The sequence below is a fragment of the Poecile atricapillus genome, chromosome 1 (assembly GCF_030490865.1).
Source record: "Poecile atricapillus isolate bPoeAtr1 chromosome 1, bPoeAtr1.hap1, whole genome shotgun sequence".
In the NCBI taxonomy this organism is placed as follows: Eukaryota; Metazoa; Chordata; class Aves; order Passeriformes; family Paridae; genus Poecile; species Poecile atricapillus.
In genome coordinates, this window is record NC_081249.1 from 126488136 (window position 1) to 126505985 (window position 17850).

A 17850-nucleotide genomic window follows, 5' to 3' on the forward strand; every position below is an offset into this window, starting at 1 on the left:
TTCTGCCAGGAATTTACTTTGGGATGGCTTCCTTGCTTGTGCTAGGAGAGGTGACTGAGTGCACCAGCCCTGCAGGTGTCAGAGGCTCCCGAGGGAATGTGGCTTCCCATTGGAACCTGCTGCCAGCCCTTGAGGGAACGCTGCCATCAGGACAGCGGGCAGAGATCTGGATCATTCCCTACGGACACCCCCATGGATGGAGCAAACCCAAGGAGCCATTGTTGAATGCAAAGGTGGATTTTAATGAGCAGGCTCGGGGGGTTCCATCCCAGCGAGGGTCTGTCCCGAGGCCTCTTCCCTCGGGATTCTCTCAGCAGGGAGCAGGCTGCTCCTGCCACTCCTCACTCTGGCTTGCTCTTGTAGTTGTGTATGTTGCCCAGGACCCAGCCTGTGGGCAGCAGGAAGGACGAGAACATCATGGCAAGGGCGATGGCTTGTTCCTGAGGGGGACAAGGAGCAGGAATCAGTGGGATGGCAGCGCCACAGCCATGGCACACGGGGCTCTTGGGATGCTGCCATTCAACACCACACACCCAGCTTGCTTCCCTGTGCTCTTCCAAGTCCCGAGGACCCGCCCTGGGGCTGTGGAGGGAGGTTTGGGGAGCAGAGCTGTTCCCACTGGCAGTGGATCGAGCTGGTGCTCTCCAGGTTTGTTGTTTCTCTGGGACGCTGGAGCAGTGCATGACCTTGAGGCTGTGGCCAGGGCCTGCAGTGTTCCTGACTTTCAGATGACTTTGGGATGGGAATTACAGCCAGCAGCAGCCCCTTGTTTCCCCAGTGCAACCAGGACAGCATTAACCCCCCACACTGGTGCCTTTCTTTGATTTATTTGCCTGTAAAAAGCCTCTCCAGGCACCTGCAGCTCCTTTGTTGAAGACCCTGGAAAGGCAGCAGAGGGAAAACCCCCAAAAAAGGGGTGAAGGGGGAACCAGGCAGGATTTTGGTGGAAAACTCCTTTTTCCCGGTTTGTTTCACCCAGCCTGGGAGGGTCTGGTTTGGGGGGACTGTCCCCACAGGGGGAGTGTCAGAGGGACTTTGGGCTTTGTGCTGACAGCAGCCCCTGTCCCTGCCTGTGGGGACACCCCTTTGGAATGACTGTCCCAGGATAGGGGGACAGGGTCTGTGTCTGAGACCAGCGTCCCTGCTGCCCCTTGCCCTGGACTGCAGGGGTCCCCCAAACCCCAAAGGTTAAAGCAGGGCCTGAAAGGACAAAACCAAACAGAAGCAGGAGCCAGAGGTGGGGAGCAGGGCATGGACACCATGGGGGTGTGGGCTGGAGCCTGAGGGCACATTCCTTCTTTTCCTCCCCCTCCCCTTTTACTTCCATCCCCTTCCAAAATAATTTGGCCCTGACACAGAGGGTTTGGGCCCTTTCAACTGGGCTGTTCCCACTTTTTCAGCCCCCCCAGAATACTCACACCGGCGGAGAGTGGGTGCTCGGGGGGGTGGGAGCCGAGCTGTGCCTGGGGGACCCGGCTGATCCGGAGTGCAGCTGCCAGGAGCTGGGAGCCCCTCTGGAAACCCCTCATGGCGCTGTCAGGGCGATCCCACTGCTCCTCTCTCTGCAGCTGCCCAGCTTGTCACTGTCACTGTTGCCACCACCCCCCAGCCACTCCTTGGCACAGCTCCAGGGGTACAGGGAGGAACAGCCTGACGCTGCCAGGTTTTCCCAAGTCACTCTCTGCTTAATTTTATTTCCCTTAATTGGTTTGGGATTTTTTTTCCCCTCAGTACTGGCCAGGACTCTGAGACCAAAACTGTCCCCAGCCAGCACAGGGGGACACTGAGGCACTCTAGGGGAGAGCAAAGACGTCCTCTTGGAGGGGCCTTTCCCTTAGAGCAAAACTCTTCCTTTGGAGCAGAGCTCCTCTCTCCGTGGACCTCGTCTTCTGTGGGCTTTTATAAACTTTATAACACTCAAAACACCATTCAGCGAGAAAGGACTTTCTGGAAAGGGCTATTTCCAAATTCCTCTGATAAAGGGAAGGAAGTGGGGTGCGTGCCAGTGGGATCTGCTGGGAAATGAACTGCTCATCCTTGTGTGCCAGTGGCTGCTCTAGGGAGAATCCAGTGCCCCAGAACCCCTGTGGATGCCCAGCCGCTCTCCAGAGGATGGATATTCCTGTCCTTGTCACAGACTCAACCTGTGCTGGAATCAGCAGCTGCTTGTGAGGAACAAACCAAAGGGGGAATGAATCCTGCTGGGGCATAGCTGGGATCAGACTCTGGAGTACCAAAGGAGTAGAGCTGGGAGCAAGTGTTACTGCTCGGGCTCTGCCCTTTGTCAGGGTGTCCCCAGGGCATCCCTGGGGTATTGGCAATTGTAGGATTGACCTGTTGCCATTTGATTCAATAAACTGTATTATTAAGATAGTAGCAAACGTTAATAGTTAGCATTAGTTGACATTAGTAGTAGTTATGCTAAGGCTTGGTAGGCCGCATGTAACCTGCAAATGAACTGTATAGCAGATATTGCAATGTAAGCAGTGTAGCTAGGAGATAATCTAAGGAATGTACCTTTTGGCAAAACTTAAAGGTCAAAGAGATAATTGTACCAAGTAGTGAAAGAAAGTAAGAAATTGTTATAATGAAGAAATCATGTAGAAAACATATAAAAACCCTGTAATTTTTCTGTGGAGTGGGGCTCTGTCTTTGGATGCTAGTCCACAGGCTCCCGGGCCCTCAATAAAGCACCGCATAAACGACTTCGGTTGTTTGTGTTTTCTTCGGATCAGGCAACAGACCCTGCCAGGCTCCATAGGGTCTTTTCCATGGATTTACAGCAGAGGACAGATGTGTTATGCCAATCCTGTAAGTCCTGGATCAGGCAATAAAATAATCCTGGTGAGCACCGGGGCCGGTGGCTGCTTGGAAAGGCTGGTGGCACCTGGCCGCAGCTCCAGCCCTGGATCCCTGACCCACCAGGACGGGACCAGCTGGAAAGGGCTTGGAAAAGCATGCCAAAGCTAAAGTCCAGATGGAATTTTTGTCCTCCCTGGAAACAGGCGAGGGGAAGAGTCAGACCGTGGCTGGGGACACGGGAGGTCAGTGGGGAGTGCTGCTAACCCGGCTCTCTGCCAGCGACTTGGGATCATAGATCATCCAACTTGGTTTTCCTCTTTCAGTTCCTCCTTGCCAGGCACAGGGCAGCCCCAGGACTGCCGCGCTCCCTCCGTGGGCACTGAGCTCAGCTGCTTGTCCAGGATCATTTTTCCAACTATTTCTTTTTAAGGAGACGGGAAAAAAGCCATTTCCTTCCTTCTTTCTCGGTTCGGCAACTTCCGTCCTTCCCTGCAGCAGCTCTCCGCCTGCACAGGCTGATCCGGCCTCGGGACAGAAGGCAAGAGCCACCTCCTCCCTTCCGCACCCCGGGGCTTGGGCTGGGTCGGGATTTTTCACTTTCCCGAAGGCAGGATTTTCCTCACAGTTCAGTCTCAGTGAGGAAACCGAGCTGAGCCTGAGCGTTCCTGCAATCCGCCTGCTGTCAGGGAGGGATTTGGGGGCTGGGCACCCTCCTTGCCCCTGTGTCACCCTGGCTGGATTCCCAGCTCCGCTCAGAGTCTCTCCCAGCCTCATTTCGTCATTCCTGTGTTTTTCCTGTGCCCGGCATTGCCAGGAGCCAGCTGCAGCTGCCTTTTGTCAGGGGCTGCTCGTGCCTGTCCGTATCTGTACATATCTTTAGTCTATAATTATATATATATGTTTGTATGTGACACATAAACATAGTTTTATGTATAAATCGGTGCAATAGGAAGGTCCTGCCCCAGGAAGCTGAGCTGGAGATGCGGGAGTGAGGGGGAACAGAGGGGTGCAGTGAGCTGGGAGAGAGAGGGGGAAGTGTCAGGAACTTTTCAAAATGTCACGGAACAGCACTGGGAGGAAGGGCAGGCCAGATGGGGAAGGAAGGTAGCTTTGTGTGTTGGGAGAAGCGGCAGCAGAAGAGGAAGAGGGAGGAGGCTGAGAAGTTATGAAGCCCGTGAGCTGTCAGGATTTGGGACAGCTGGAGATGAGGTGAAGGAGCTGATGGGATACACCCCGGGGCTGGGAGGAAGCTGGGATGGGGGAAAATCTCTGGAGGTGACCAGAGGGGACACTAAAAGGGGCAGAGACCGCTGGTGGCAGGCAGGGGGTGACAGGGAGCGAGCCAGCACTTTGTCCCCTCAGCCCTCATCCCGTCCCCGCGGCCCCGCAGGTGTGGCCAGCGGCGATGGCCGAGGGCGACCCCGGCGTGTTCACGGCCACGGCTCTGCCCGGGGACCCGCGGCTGCTGCCCACGGTGACCAACACCTTCCTGGGCACCCGCGTGTTCCGGGACATCCTGCACGCCGCCGGAGTGTACAGCGGGGCCGCGGGGGACACGCACCGCGCCGATGTCCCCAGCCCCCTGGGGCTGCGCATGGCAGCGCCGGGCGCCTGCAGCCCCGCCGAGAGCTTCACCCTCAACACCTGGACAGGTGAGCAGGGAGCCGGCACCTCCCCTGGCGGCTCTGCCAGGGCTTCGGCTCTCTCTGCTTCTGCCGCCTCTTCTGCTCAGTCACATCTTCCTTCGCCTCATTCTCCGTTTGCCTCGGGGTGCTGTTCCTCTGGAACAAGTGGAAAATTCCCCTTTTGTGTGGGAATAAGTGATTTTCGGGCTGTAGCTCTGTCCCAGCTGGGGCCAGGCTCGGCAGACAATCTTTAATCACGGAGCCTGGTAAAATGTTTGATGGCACAGACCATCCCTCTGCAGCTTGGCCAGGCTCGCTGTCAGTGGCGTTGTCCAGTCCACAACTGGATCTGGACCTGGGAAAAGCAATTCCTTGGCCAGTGGGAACTGGTGGATAGGCCAGAGAGAGCAATCCAAATCTTTCCAAAGGCCAGTGGCTCTGGCTGTGCTTACAGGGACCTTCAGCCATACGATTCAGTGCCCTGGATACACGGCCACCCACCAGCTCTACGCCCACCACTCCCTGGTGCACCTGATGGCCTTCAGCATCACCATCCGGCGCTTGGATGACTCCACGCATCCCATCACCATCCAGCTCCAGAGCCTGTTCGTGCCACAGAGCCAGGACCTGGATTTGACCCCAGGGCCAGACTTCCAGGGGGCACAGTGAGTGTGGGGGATGGGGGTCCCTGCCCTGAGCCCACCCTCCACGGGCGGAGGCACAGTGCCCTGTTCTCCCCTGAGGAATAAACTGCAGATGTAAGGCTGGAGCGGGGCTGGAATGGTGAGGGATGTAGGGCTGGAATGGTGAGGGATGTGGAGCTGGAATGGTGAGGGATGTGGAGCTGGAATGGTGAGGGGTGTGGGGCTGGAATGGTGAGGGATGTAGGGCTGGAATGGTGAGGAGTGTGGGGCTGGAATGGTGAGGGGTGTGGGGCTGGAATGGTGAGGGATGTAGGGCTGGAATGGTGAGGGGTGTGGAGGCTTCTGCACACCTGCTCCGTCCTGGCAGGTATATAAAAATCCCCTGAAATTAAACATAGAAACATTTTTTTTATTACTTTGAACTCCAGAATTATCCCTCACACTGATGTGTGAGAGCAGTGAAGGTGACAGGGGCTAGATGTGATTCCAGAGAAGTGAGGTGATGACCTTTAGAACCGGATTTCTGGGGCCAGAGACCATTTGCGATGGCTTCCCACTGCCGGAGGGTAGGGTAAGATGGCGCGTTGGGAAGAAACACCTTCCTCAATCGCTTCCCGTCTCCGGCAGCTACATCTACGGGCAGACGCTGGTTCCCGAGGTGGAGGGGGGCCCCCGTCCCACTGTCCACATGCTGTGGACCCCCATCCCGCGCTCGCTGACACTGGGCGGGGAGGAGCGGGAGCGGCGCTGGGAGTTCCTGACGGCCGTGGCCGGGAGCGAGGAGGAGGCGAAGCGCAGCTTCAGCTCGGGGCTGTCCCTGCTGGCCGCGGGCTCCCTGCACCGCTCCCACATCCGCGCCTGGGCCGCGCTGCGCCGGGGATGCTCCGTGGAGCTGGACGGGCCCCTGGCCCTGCGCCAGGCGCTCCACGGCTGCCTCTACTACCTGCTGAGCGCCATCCCGCCCCGGGACAGCCCCGCGGTCCTGTTCCACGGCATCAGCCCCGGCGGCTTGTCCAACGGCACCCGCGGCGAGGACTACTGGGGACACGTCTTCTGGGACCAGGTGAGGGGGGCCGTGCTCACCTGGGGGCCTGGCACGGCGAGTGGGGTGGAGGAGACTCCATCCTTCCATCGGGATGGAGTAGACCATCCTTCAGTACGGATGGAGAAGGCTCCATCTTTCCATCGGGATGAAGGTGTACTTGCAGGGTGGAGCTGGCGGGAGCATTTGGATGCTTCCCCCTGAGCCGATCCCTCCCCGCAGGACACCTGGATGTTCCCGAATATCCTGCTGCTGCATCCCGAGGCTGCCCGCGCTATCCTGCAGTACCGGATCCGCACGCTGGAGGGCGCCAGGCGCAACGCGCAGGAACAGGGCTACGAGGTGGGACAGGGACACCGGGCTGGGGTGGCACCAGCGCCTGTCCCCAGGGGGATCCCGGGCTGGGGTGGCACCAGCTCCTGTCCCCAGGGGGATCCCGGGCTGGGGTGGCACCAGCGCCTGTCCCCAGGGGGATCCCGGGCTGGGGTGGCACCAGCTCCTGTCCCCAGGGGGATCCCGGGCTGGGGTGGCACCAGCTCCTGTCCCCAGGGGGATCCCGAGCTGGGGTGGCACCAGCTCCTGTCCCCAGGGGGACACCGGGCTGGGGTGGCACCAGTCCCTGTCCCCAGGGGGACACCGGGCTGGGGTGGCACCAGTCCCTGTCCCCAGGAGGATCCCGGGCTGTTTCAGCGGGGCGCATCACAAAGTGATGTGCTCAGGAATGCCTTCTCCTGGCAGGGTGCGAAGTTCCCGTGGGAGAGCGCAGCCACTGGCCGGGAAGTGTGTCCTGAGGAGATCTATGGAGTCCAGGAAATCCATATCACCGGGGATGTCCTGATGGCCTTTGAGCAGTATTACTGCACCACGCAGGTAAAGGGAGGGTGCTCCACCCGATGGCCCGGTGGCAGGACACCTGGAGACTGTCACTGTCCCTTCCCTGAGGAACTCTGCTCTCTCTGCTCTGCAGGCTCCCTCCTGCAGCCCTGCCTTCTCTGTCCTTGCTCCTGTGGGCGTCTCAACATCCTGTTGGCTCAAACCAGGCCAGTCTTTCCTCCTGCTCCCTCCATCTCCTCAGAGCTCCTCTCCATCCTCCTGCTGACTTCGGGTCTGGTGGAGTCTCTCTCATGCCGCTGTTTTTGCCCCAGGACCAGAAGCTGTTCCGGGAGGATGGGGGCTGGGAGCTGGTGGAGGCTGTGGCTCAGTACTGGTGCAGCAGGATGGTGTGGAGTGAGGAGGAGCAGCTCTACCACATCAGAGGTACCTCTGCCATGGGAGTGGAGAGGAAAGCAGAGGTTCAGAGCCATCTGGTCTAGCAGAAAGTGTCCCTGCCCATGGCAGGGGTGTGGAGCTGGATGAGCTTTAAGGCAACCCAAACCATCCTGGGATTCCATGACTTGAAGGTCCCCTTCAGGATGCCCTCAGGATGAGGTGCCTGCATGCACCAGCCAGAGCTGTATCCCGAGCACCATGCATCACCACTGAGCATCCTGCTGGGACTGTGTGGGATCCTGCCAACAGGATCTGGATGGGCAGGAGGCTCCCCTTCCTCCAGCTGTGTCCCTGAGGAGGGGCCCAGAGCCACGGGGGCCCCTGGGTGTGCTGAGGTGTCCCCTCCTGTCCCCCCAGGTGTCATGCCCCCAGACGAGTACCACAGCCAGGTGGATAACTCTGCTTACACCAATGCCGTGGCCCGGCGCAGGTAATGTTTGGAATGCCTCTTGGGAGCACCTGGAAGCACGGCCTGGCTGTCTGCTCTTCCACCTGGCACTCTGCAGGGATGGGAGCAGTGGGGCTCCTGAGGGGATCCTTCCTCCCTCTACTCACACCCCTCTCCCTGTCACCCCTCTGCAGTCAGAGGAAGAGTGGGGGCTCCCCTGGCTCCTCCAACCTGTTCAGTGTCCACATGAGGCTGAGAGGGATCTCTGTTCACAGCAGGGCTTCTTCCTTGGCATTCCATGGGTGTCTATGCTGTTAGCCAGCTGGAGACATCCACAGCCAGGGGAACGGGTTCCCAGCTCCCTGATGGAAGCTGTTACCCCAACTCAATCTCTGCCCCTTGTTCTTCCACAGCAGCTTTTTCTGCAGCTCCTTCTGTCCCCTCTCTCCTTTCACTGTCACCCATCCCTGACATAAAAGCTTGTACCTCCTTCTTTCCAGCTTAAATTTTGCCACTGACATGGCTCGGGACCTGCTGCTCCCGGTGCCAGAGGAGTGGGAGGACCGTGCCAGGAAAATCAAAGTGCCCTTTGATGAGGAGAGGAAATATCACCCTGAGTACGACGGCTACAGCCCAGGTGAGTGGAGAGGCAGCAGCAGCAGCTCATTGAGGAGGCCATGGATCACACTTTTAATCCTGGAAGGATCAGAATTCCAACCGTTTCAGACCTGAAAATGGCAAAAGAAGAGTCCCTGCTGTTGCAGCAGTGCAAGAAGCTGGGCTTGGGGTGGTTTTCCTGCCTCACTGGATTGTTTTTCATCAGTGGGCTCAACAACTTAGGAAATTTGGGAACTGCTCCCTGTCTGACCAGCCCTGTCCCCAGGTGAGCCGGTGAAACAGGCAGATGTGGTCCTGCTGGGGTTCCCACTGATGCATCCCATGAGTGCCGAGGTCCGGAGGAACGACCTGGAGATGTACGAGCCCGTCACTGACCCGGCTGGGCCAGCCATGACCTGGGTGAGGAGAGGGCAGAGCCCAGCCTGGGATTGTGTCTCCATCCATCCAGGGGACAGTGCAGAGCTGGGATCTGCACTTGTTGCCTGATCCGAAGAAAACACAAACAACCGAAGTCGTTTATGCGGTGCTTTATTGAGGGCCCGGGAGCCTGTGGACTAGCGTCCAAAGACAGAGCCCCACTCCACAGAAAAATTACAGGGTTTTTATATGTTTTCTACATGATTTCTTCATCATAACAATTTCTTACTTTCTTTCACTACTTGGTACAATTATCTCTTTGACCTTTAAGTTTTGCCAAAAGGTACATTCCTTAGATTATCTCCTAGCTACACTGCTTACATTGCAATATCTGCTATACAGTTCATTTGCAGGTTACATGCGGCCTACCAAGCCTTAGCATAACTACTACTAATGCCAACTAATGCTAACTATTAACGTTTGCTACTATCTTAATAATACAGTTTATTGAATCAAATGGCAACACACTGGAAATGTTCACTCTGGGTCGGAGGGGTGGCGGAGGTGACGCTGTTGGACCGCGCTGTCACCTTTCCCTCTCTGGCAGAGCATGTTTGCTGTGGGCTGGCTGGAGCTGAAGGAGCTGCAGAGAGCCTGGAGCCAGCTGGAAAAGTGCTTCAGCAACATCACAGAGCCTTTCAAAGTGAGTGGTGGGGCTGCAGATCCCTCCTGCTCCCAGGCAGGTGATATTGGGATTGAAACCCACAGAGCTGCCTGGAGCATCCCAAACCAACTCCTGTGTCATCTCTTTCTCGTGCTGGAGCAGGTCTGGGTGGAGAACTCGGATGGGTCGGGAGCCGTGAACTTCTTGACAGGGATGGGTGGATTCCTGCAGGTCGTTCTCTTTGGCTTCACAGGGTTCAGGTGAGACCTGTTGTGTCACTTTTAACTCCCAAGCAACCACTTGTCCCTTAAAATGTCCCTGATTGTCTGGAGTGAAGTTTGGAACAGGTAAGAGGCTCATTACAGGTCACACTGGGGCAGCAAAATGCCATTCCCTGCCTCTTCTCTGGTTTGGCAGCAAGATCATCCTGTCTCCTTTGGATGTGGTGAGGAAACACCTCCTGCAGCCTCACTGTGGCCTCCCTGCTCACATGTGGCTCCGGGAGCCTCCCTGGAGGGAAGCGCTGAGCAGGCATCGCCTCAGCTTTAAAATATCCTGGGAAAACATGGAGCTGTTCATGTAATTTCAGAGCTGTGGTGGTTTCCACCCTGGAGCCGCTGTCTCTCCAGCCTATTCCTGGTTTAATTGAGGCTGGATCAAGCTTCTTGATTCCCAGTGAAAACTCCCAGCCCTAAATACGCGTTTGCACTCCATGTGTGTGGCCAGAGCTGCTGGGAAACCCACCCTGTTCTTTGCCAGAGCTGGGTGTGAGCTGCCGTATTCCCAGCTGGAAATCTCAGCTTTGGCCAAGCTGGGAGGTCTCCAGGTGCCTGGTGTGTGCCAGGTCAGGTCTCTCGTGGCACAGGCTCAGGCCACGGCTTTGGGGCTCTGGCCAAATTCCAGAGGTGGCGATGACATTGTGCAGCCGTGTTCCTGCCTTTCCCACCCTAGGACACAGATCCTGTGCAGCACTGGGGCTCCCCAGGCTCCCAAGCCTCCCCTGAGCCCTCTCCAGTCCCTCAAGCCCTCTCAGCGTTCTGGAGCTGCTGGTGGAGAGCTCTCGCGTGCCAGGATTTGGGTCGGGGACAAGAGGGGCCGTTGTTTTCCCTCACCCAAACGCCCACACAGGCAGCTTGGCTTTGGCTCAGGGAGGGAGGGAGAGCCGGGATGTTTGCTCCATTGTTTCTGGGGAAGGAGCACGAAGAGCTGTGCTGAGCTTCCAGCCCTCCATCCCATGGGAGTGGGAGCTGAGGTGGGTGTCTGAGGGTCACCTGCTCTGAGAGGAGCAGGGCATTCCCGAAGTTTTGCCAACACAGCTGCTGCTGAAGCCAAGCTCTGAACCGGAGCAGGGAGTTGAGTTGTGTTTTTGAATATGAAATCTAACCCTATGGAAACCCCAGGCCCCAGCTGTGGAACTGGAATGGGACAGGAACGTCTTGCGGTGGGCTGTGGAATCATGGCCCTGGTAGCTCCTCACCAGGTGCTCCATCAGTGCATTCAGGATCTGCCAGAGATCCTTGGATGCACCGAGGACCCTTTCAGGCTCCTCTGGTGTGCATGAGGCGGTGATGCCTGGAGAGGTGGCTGCTCCCTGACCCCGGGCTGGGCTCCTCCGTGGCTCCTACTATTCCCACCCTGACGCACTCCTGCCTTTCCAGGATCACAAGGTCTGGCCTCCTCTTTGATCCTGCCTTTCCCGACGATATTGCCAAGCTGAAAATCTCCGGCGTCTCCTACTTGGGCAACAAACTGGAGGTCACCATCACCAGGGAGGAGATGAGGATGGAAGTTACTGAGACCTCCCGGGACCCTCCAGCATCCCCCCTGGAAGCTGTGCTGGAGTCGGGACAGCGCTTTCCCCTGTGGGAAGGTACGGCAGCAGTGCCCAGACCTGCTCCCTGAAATAATTTGGGAAGAAACCATTCCCATGTGTCACACAAAGCTTTTCTGTTGCAGGGCAGAGCGTCTCCTTCCCCACAGCACCTGGATGGATCCAGAGGTCACCCAGCAGGACCCTCTAAACTCTGGCTGATCTGGGTGTTGCCCACTGGAGCCCCAGATCTGGGATGTTGGTGGAGGGGGAAGGAATGGAGAGGGGGTGCCAGGAGGCCTTTTCCCACCCAGGACTGTGTGTGCTACCTGTCCTTGTGGCCCAGGGTGGGTCAGTGGCTGGAGCTGTCACTGTGGCTGGAGCTGTCACCACGTCTGAGTCCCCCGCTCCCCTCCACACATCCCTTACTTGGCACAGAAGAGGAAACCAAGCCTGAAAATTACCATTTCAAACGTGTTTGTTAAACATCCAGGAGTTGTTCGTGCTCTCAGCATGTTTGTGTTTGTAAGGAAGCCTGTTCCTGACTCCAGGATCCTGACTCCAGCTCCTCCAGTGTGTCCTGCCCTGGTCCCCTGTGTTGCTCTGTGGGCTCAAGGGGCTGTGGAGGCTCAGCCAGTGCTGTTTCACCAGATGAGTGATATTTTGGCAGTAAACATTACTCTAAAATATGCAGCTGAAAGCCTTTTAACCCCATGTGGGCAGCACACAGCTCCTTTCCTGTTATTTGGCGTGTAACATCCCTCACATCTTTTTAAACCCTGATCTACATTATTCATTCTTGTTTCAAGCAGTTCTGGAGTTAAATCCTTTCTCACTTGGCGTCTGAAGGGCTGCAGGAAGTCTGGACATCAGTGATCTGTACTATTATCCTGTCAGATGGTGACAAGGGCAGCATTTTTCCATGCCTGAGCAGCCTCGGGACGAGCAGAGAGCTGCTGTGGGTTTGCTTCAGGGCGTTTTTGATGTCCCAGAAAATCCCAAGGAATTCCTGTGCCTGCACAGAGTGGGTTTGGTACCCTCAGCCCCTCACTCTGGGCTGCACAGCATCCTCCCCTCCACACCCTCCCCGTCCTGGGGGCTGTGCAGAGCAGCCCTGGGTGGGAGCAGGGAAAGCCGAAGGCGTTCCCTGCCCCGAGGGGTCTGTCCTGGCCAAACCAACCCCAGGAATCTCGGCCCGATTTATAAAAAGCCCCGCGGCTGCTCCGTGCCCCGAAGCATCTGGGAATGCTTAGGGCTGGAGCAGGGACTCTCCCGCTGCCGTGTAATTACTTGGGTTCTGCTCCGGCCTCATCAGAGCCGCCAGCCCCTAATTAGAGGCAGCTCTTGGCACGACAGAAGGACCGTGCTGTCCCCAGCCCTGTGCGCTGCACCGGGATTGGGATGGGGCTACGACACAGCCGCAGTCTGAGCCAGGCCTAGCTGTCAGAAAAAGGGGATTATCCTCAAAAAAGGGGTCCTTTAGTCCCAAAATGAGCTGTTTCCAGCCCAGGCAGGGAGAGCAGGGAGCTCTGGGGGTGCATCCCAACCTGTCCTGGCTGGGACTGGCTGGGGATGTCTGTGTTGCTGTAATGAGTTCAGAGGTCTCAGCTCCCTTTTGGGGTGCAGAGGGGACACCCCATTTTCTTCATCCTGCTCCCACAAGGCCCAAGGAGCGTCTCTGCTTCCTCCCCACCTCGGTCCTGGGGGTCCCGGTGGCCAGAGGTGGCCCTGAAGGCTGTGGGAATGACGGTGTCTCCTGTCTGCCAGGAGCCTGATTGGAGCCATAAATCCCTCTTTATGTTTTCCATTTGGCACCCTCCTGCCCCTTTCCACACACAGAAACTCGCGCTGTGTGAAGCGTTTAATGATTTAAATAGCGACCACGGGATCTGGGGCTTCACACGGGATAACGGGAGGTAAAAAAACCCACAGGATAAACAAAAATAACCGTGCCCTCACGGTGGGGCTGGGGAGCAGCGTGGCAGAGAGGGGTGGTGGCCTTTTTGGGGGGCCACCAGCGATGCAGAGGAGGTTCCCCCAGCCCTTCACCCCGGGTCACTGGTCCTCATCGTCGCTCCCGCTGAACTGGTAGGTGAAGAATCCGACGGACTCCTGGGCCAGCTTGGAGAGGTGGATGACACCGGTGACAATGAGGGCACCGAGCAGGAGTGGCAGCACCACGCTGCCCGCTGTGGCCAGGGCGTTGTAGCACCGTGCCTTGGAGCTGAAGTGCCGAGCAGCTTCCACGTCCCCGGACACTTTCCGGTCCCGAGCCTGCAACAGTGGAGGAGAGACTCTTCCCTCAGCCCCCTCTTGTACCCCCTTCCTGCAGGCCCATCCTGCTCCAGGGCTTTGTGCCCCTTGCAACCCACAATTTATCCATCCATCCATCCATCCATCCATCCATCCATCCATCCATCCATCCATCCATCCATCCATCCATCCATCCATCCATCCCAGGCTGCTCCTGCTCCTCTCCAGCCCCACATCCTTTCCCACTTGTGTTTTCCTTCCTGCTTCATCCAGAGCCTCACTGGCTCCAGCCACTGCCTGTCCCTATCTTTCTATCCCAGTCTAGTCCAGCTGGAGCTGGGATTTTTCCCTCCTGCTTCCTCCGGAGCCTCTCTGACTCTGGACCCTGCTTGTCCCCATCTTTCCAGAGCTGGAGCTGCTCCTGCTGAGGGGTGGAGGTGTCACAGCCCCCACGGAACTTTTTAGGATCAGGCAGCTGCTCCTCGGGTGGAGGGCAGGGGGCTGTGGTTATCCAAGGCTGTCCCACAACCTCCGGAATCCGTGGCAGGAAAAGCAGGGAGGATTCACCAGCGGCAGGTGTCACCTGCCTATGGAGATTGTTGGGATCTGCCCGCCCCAGCCCACCCGGGAATTATCCCAAGTGTTCGGTGCCTCCTTGGGCACCCCTCCCTTGGCATCCACGTGGGGAGGGATTCCCGGAGCCCCCGAGCGCTCCGGTGCCGCCGGTCCCGTACCTTGACAGCGAAGGCGAGGGCCACGAAGCCCAGGCAGCAGAAGTTCATGTAGAGGGTGTTGAAGATGGCCCAGATGAGATGGTCGCGGGGCGCGGGGGCGGCGGGGGGCGGCCCCCGCTTGGGGGGCGGCCGCTCCTCCCGCGGGTACGAGGTGTCCATGGGCACGGAGAGGGACACCCGCGGCTCCGGCAGCCTCGGAGGAGGGCAGCCGGCACCCCTTTTATATCCCTGCTCCGCTAAATATAAACCTGGGAAATTACAGCCCTGAGGAATGCGGTTGTCCCACAGGCTGGGCTGGGAGAGAGGCTGGGATGGCTTTTAATAGCCAGCCTTCCTGGCGGGATGAGGAGCACGGGTGGCTCCAAGCGCGACTCTGAGACCGCAGAAGGGTCACTCCGAGGCGGAGCCCAGGACCACCACGGCGCTGGCTGGCACAGGTACCTCCAACCCCGCCCTCCAGGTGTGCTGGGCAGGGCAGATCCCCCCCCTCGGCAGCACTGTGGGGCTGCCGGATGGATGGAATGGGAAGTTAATAGGGAAAGGTGGAAGAGCCACATCCACGGGACTCTCCGGCAGCGGCGGGGAGACAAGGCTGCAGGGTGGGGGGCGTGGGCAGCCCAAAACACACGGAGGGGCTTCGATTTCCCTTTTCTGCCATGCCCAAGACGTGCGGAAGAAACTTCCCAGGGATTTGGGCTGGAAGCGCTCTGCTCCCCGGCAGGGAGAGGAGCAGGAGGAAGAGGAGGAGGAGAAGGACGCCACAAAGATGCCCGAGGGCTCTGCGGCGTCCAGCGGTGACTGAGGTGACAGCGAGGGGGTTTGGCGGGACGAACTTTATTGGTGGCAGCGCTGACAGGTGTGTCACAAGAGCCGGGAAACTCGTGAGCCGAGCAAAGCGGGGCGGGGGGCTGTCCCCAACCTGGCCACCACGTCCCCTCCCGCGGCTGTGCGGGGACACCCGCGGTGTGAGCAGCAAGGGGACCGGGGGTCACTCCCTCCGCCCCCACGCCCCGCACGGGCACATTTTGGAGGCAGGAGGAGGGGGGGAAGCACCCGGCGGGTGGGGCCGGGCGGTGGTCAGGTGGCCCTGAGTGTGGAAGCCATGATGATGAAGGCAGTGATGAAGATCACCAAGACGACGGCGACCACCACGGAGCAGACAATGTTCGCCGCCTTGGCGCGGTCGCTGTGACGCCGGGCACCCTCCAGGTCCCCCAGGAACTTGCAGTCACGGGCCTGGGGGGCAAACGGGGTGCTCAGTGTGTGGGGGGCACTGCCTGGGGGCCAACCCAGCCGCTGGGGGGAGAGGTTCCCAGCGAGGTTGTGCTGGGACCCCAGGAACGTGTCACCCAGGGCACGGGGTGAGGCCACCGGGCAGCGCCCCGCAGTCCCGGCACTCGGGGGGTGCAGGCTCGGGGCGGGGGACACACAGCATCAGCATTGGGGGTCCCAGGGTAGGGTGGCGTCGGGGATGGGAGACCAGACGGGGGGTCCAGGATGGGAGACCGGATCTGGGAATCCGGGGATGGGAGAGGGGTTTGGAGGTGGGGAAGGCAGCGAGGAGAGGAGCGGGGGAGAGCAGGGTGGTGTCAGGGAGGGCGGGGGGTGGGGGCACGGGGGATCCCGGGGTGAGGGAAAGGTCCGAGTCGGGCTGGGTCGGGGGGTCCCGGGTGGGGCTGGATGGGAGGTCCGGAGTTGGGGAGGGAGTCGGGACATGTCGGGGGTCCCGTGCCGGGCTCAGCCGGGGGGTCCTGGCAGGGGCAGGCTGGGGTTCAGTCTGGGTGGGGGTCCCGGGGCCGATCAGGACTAGATGTGGGGTGTCTGGCGGGGGTCCCCGGTCCCCCCCCCCCTCACCTTGATGGAGAAGACGAGCGGTGGGAAGCCGAGGCAGCCCAGCCCGCCCAGCAAGCACCACAGCAGCACATTGAATACCGACCACAGCACGTAGTCCCGGGGCTGCGGGTCTGACCGGGGGCCGGGGGCGGCCGCTCCCCACCCGGAGGACTGCAGTGGGATGGACACGTCCGCCTGTCTGGGCTCCATGACCGGGAATGAACGCCTGGAACGGGAAGGGAGCGCTCTCAGGGCGGGGGAGCAGCCCCGCACCGCCCCGCAGAGAGGGGAGGGGCACGGCCCCGGGACCCCCACCCCAAGCAGTCTGGGGATGCAGGGCGGCTCTGGGGACCCGTGGGGGGCTTATGGGGACTTGGGAGGCTCCGAGAGGACTTGAGGGGGTGTTTGGGATGTTGGAAATTATACAATTTTAATTTTTTTTTAATGTAACTTTTATCAGGTGTTTGTTCGCCTTTGCCCAGGGGAAGGGGAATTCAAGTTTCTCCTTGAAAGACTCTGTCCACCGGGAGAGGTCCGATGATCTGAACATCTACATACTGGGAGAAGTCAGAAGATACAGAGGAGGTAAGTGACTAATAGCGAATATTAACCAACATCACCTCCCTGGCTTGGTTAAGGGCAATTGGGCCGGGAAATTGATCCCAGTTGGTGAGAGAACTGAAAAATGAGGACCAAATTAGCATCGAATACGACGGGATCAAGGACTGATAGGATATCAAATACTAAGAATTGTGTGATTTAAAACCGGTGGACGAGAATTTATTTGTGTTTTTTGTCTGTATAGGTATGGTAAACATCAGGTCAGGGACTACAGGTGGATAGAATGTTTTCCATGGCACGTCCTGGCCAGAACAAGGTAATGACTCATTCTCTGTCACTACAAACATCGTGCTGGAGGGTTTTTATTCTCTTCCCGAGTTTTGGTGACAGAGGGACTGGAGGGGGCTGTCCACAGCAGCCTGGAATGGTCGCAGGTGTGAGGGAGAGAGGGAAGCTTTGCCGGTGACTGGTTTGGGCTGGGAAAGGGTGAATTTTTTCCATGCTGGCTTGTGTGAAGCTGCCCTTTGGATTTGTGCTGGAAACTGTTGATAAAAACAGGGAGAAGGAAGAAGAGAGAATCTTGGAGCGATGGCGTTTGTTGTCCTGAGTTCCCATTGGATGTGCTGGGGTTTGGGCAGGCCAAGCCTAGGGCTGGGCAGGCAGCAGATCCCATTTACAGCGAGGAGCCCGTGTTTTCCAGGAAAAAGCTGAGCAAAAAAAGAGGCTCTGTGCCAGGGATCCTGCAGCAAATATCCGCTGTGTTTGTGAGTAGGATTTCTAGCATCTTACGAGAGTGGTGTCTTGGCAGGAGCCCATGTTCGTGGGGAGAGGGAAAACCACAGTTTTGTTCCCATCCTTGAAGGGCCCCAGCACCGAGCACCGGGCCCTGCTGAGGGCAAAGAGTGCGAAGGGATAGGGGGAAACCAGGCCAGCAGCACAGCTGAGGCTCTGCCAGACGGGCTGCAGCCAGGATTTTCCATGTCCCTGCCAGGGTCACTCCGGACTCTGCCGAAGCTGGGCCGAGAGTGGCACGTGTGGAGTCCAGAGGCGTGAGGATCACTGCCCTGCTGGCCCTTCCAGCCGAGTGACAGGGATGGCTGGTGCTTGGTGTGGTTTCCTCCAGCCTTACTTCCCTCCCCTGTGGGATGAGGAGACAAGCTGGAACATGAATGTGAGGAAACTGGTGGGCTGGGATGAGTTTAATAGTGAAAGCAAAAGCTGCACATGCCAGCGAAGCAAGACACGGAATT

General features: G+C 58.5%; 3 protein-coding genes and 1 long non-coding RNA gene across 6 annotated transcripts; 1 reads left to right on the plus strand and 3 right to left on the minus strand.

The window, feature by feature from the left end:
* Positions 1 to 218: 218 nt before the first annotated feature.
* Positions 219 to 2695, minus strand: LOC131581036 (uncharacterized). The gene is made up of 2 exons (XR_009278002.1): positions 1419 to 2695; positions 219 to 440 (listed from the first exon to the last, which is right to left on the minus strand). It is a non-coding gene; the product is annotated as an uncharacterized LOC131581036 (long non-coding RNA).
* Positions 2696 to 3126: 431 nt separating this feature from the next.
* PGGHG (protein-glucosylgalactosylhydroxylysine glucosidase) lies at positions 3127 to 12044 on the plus strand. 3 transcript variants are annotated; one of them, XM_058826072.1, is made up of 14 exons: positions 3132 to 3340; positions 4193 to 4454; positions 4882 to 5092; positions 5699 to 6134; positions 6336 to 6455; positions 6852 to 6983; positions 7259 to 7370; positions 7740 to 7812; positions 8271 to 8407; positions 8654 to 8787; positions 9353 to 9448; positions 9572 to 9669; positions 11068 to 11279; positions 11366 to 12043. In XM_058826072.1, exons 2-14 carry the CDS (start codon positions 4208 to 4210, stop codon positions 11428 to 11430), a joined length of 2073 nt encoding a protein of 690 aa, XP_058682055.1. In that variant the 5' UTR covers positions 3132 to 3340; positions 4193 to 4207; the 3' UTR covers positions 11431 to 12043. The 3 variants fall into 3 exon arrangements, 2 of the variants coding, with proteins under 2 accessions (XP_058682055.1, XP_058682063.1); XM_058826080.1 differs by lacking the exon at positions 3132 to 3340 and adding an exon at positions 3891 to 4011 and having other exon boundaries at positions 11366 to 12044; XR_009276046.1 differs by lacking the exons at positions 11068 to 11279; positions 11366 to 12043 and having other exon boundaries at positions 3127 to 3340; positions 9249 to 9448.
* Positions 12045 to 12851: 807 nt separating this feature from the next.
* LOC131574739 (interferon-induced transmembrane protein 5-like) lies at positions 12852 to 14368 on the minus strand. Its single transcript, XM_058829435.1, has 2 exons — positions 14207 to 14368; positions 12852 to 13493 (listed from the first exon to the last, which is right to left on the minus strand). The coding sequence occupies exons 1-2, from the start codon at positions 14363 to 14365 to the stop codon at positions 13275 to 13277; spliced, it is 378 nt and encodes a 125-aa protein (XP_058685418.1). The 5' UTR covers positions 14366 to 14368; the 3' UTR covers positions 12852 to 13274.
* A 659-nt stretch (positions 14369 to 15027) lies between these two features.
* Positions 15028 to 16276, minus strand: LOC131574740 (dispanin subfamily A member 2b-like). The gene is made up of 2 exons (XM_058829436.1): positions 16061 to 16276; positions 15028 to 15442 (listed from the first exon to the last, which is right to left on the minus strand). Exons 1-2 carry the CDS (start codon positions 16247 to 16249, stop codon positions 15284 to 15286), a joined length of 348 nt encoding a protein of 115 aa, XP_058685419.1. The 5' UTR covers positions 16250 to 16276; the 3' UTR covers positions 15028 to 15283.
* Between the last annotated feature and the right edge of the window lie 1574 nt (positions 16277 to 17850).

What these genes read in the sequence shown, in the direction of transcription:
- PGGHG (XM_058826072.1), top strand. Translation starts at nt 4,208, where the DNA reads ATGGCCGAGGGCGACCCCGGCGTGTTCACGGCCACGGCTCTGCCCGGG. An exon ending in CCAGACTTCCAGGGGGCACA is followed by an intron (nt 5,093 to 5,698) that starts GTGAGTGTGGGG and finishes CGTCTCCGGCAG; the next exon opens with CTACATCTACGGGCAGACGC. An exon ending in ACATCACAGAGCCTTTCAAA is followed by an intron (nt 9,449 to 9,571) that starts GTGAGTGGTGGG and finishes GTGCTGGAGCAG; the next exon opens with GTCTGGGTGGAGAACTCGGA.
- LOC131574739 (XM_058829435.1), bottom strand. Translation starts at nt 14,365, where the DNA reads ATGGACACCTCGTACCCGCGGGAGGAGCGGCCGCCCCCCAAGCGGGGG. An exon ending in CCCTCGCCTTCGCTGTCAAG is followed by an intron (nt 13,494 to 14,206) that starts GTACGGGACCGG and finishes CCACTGTTGCAG; the next exon opens with GCTCGGGACCGGAAAGTGTC.
- LOC131574740 (XM_058829436.1), bottom strand. Translation starts at nt 16,249, where the DNA reads ATGGAGCCCAGACAGGCGGACGTGTCCATCCCACTGCAGTCCTCCGGG. An exon ending in CGCTCGTCTTCTCCATCAAG is followed by an intron (nt 15,443 to 16,060) that starts GTGAGGGGGGGG and finishes TTTGCCCCCCAG; the next exon opens with GCCCGTGACTGCAAGTTCCT.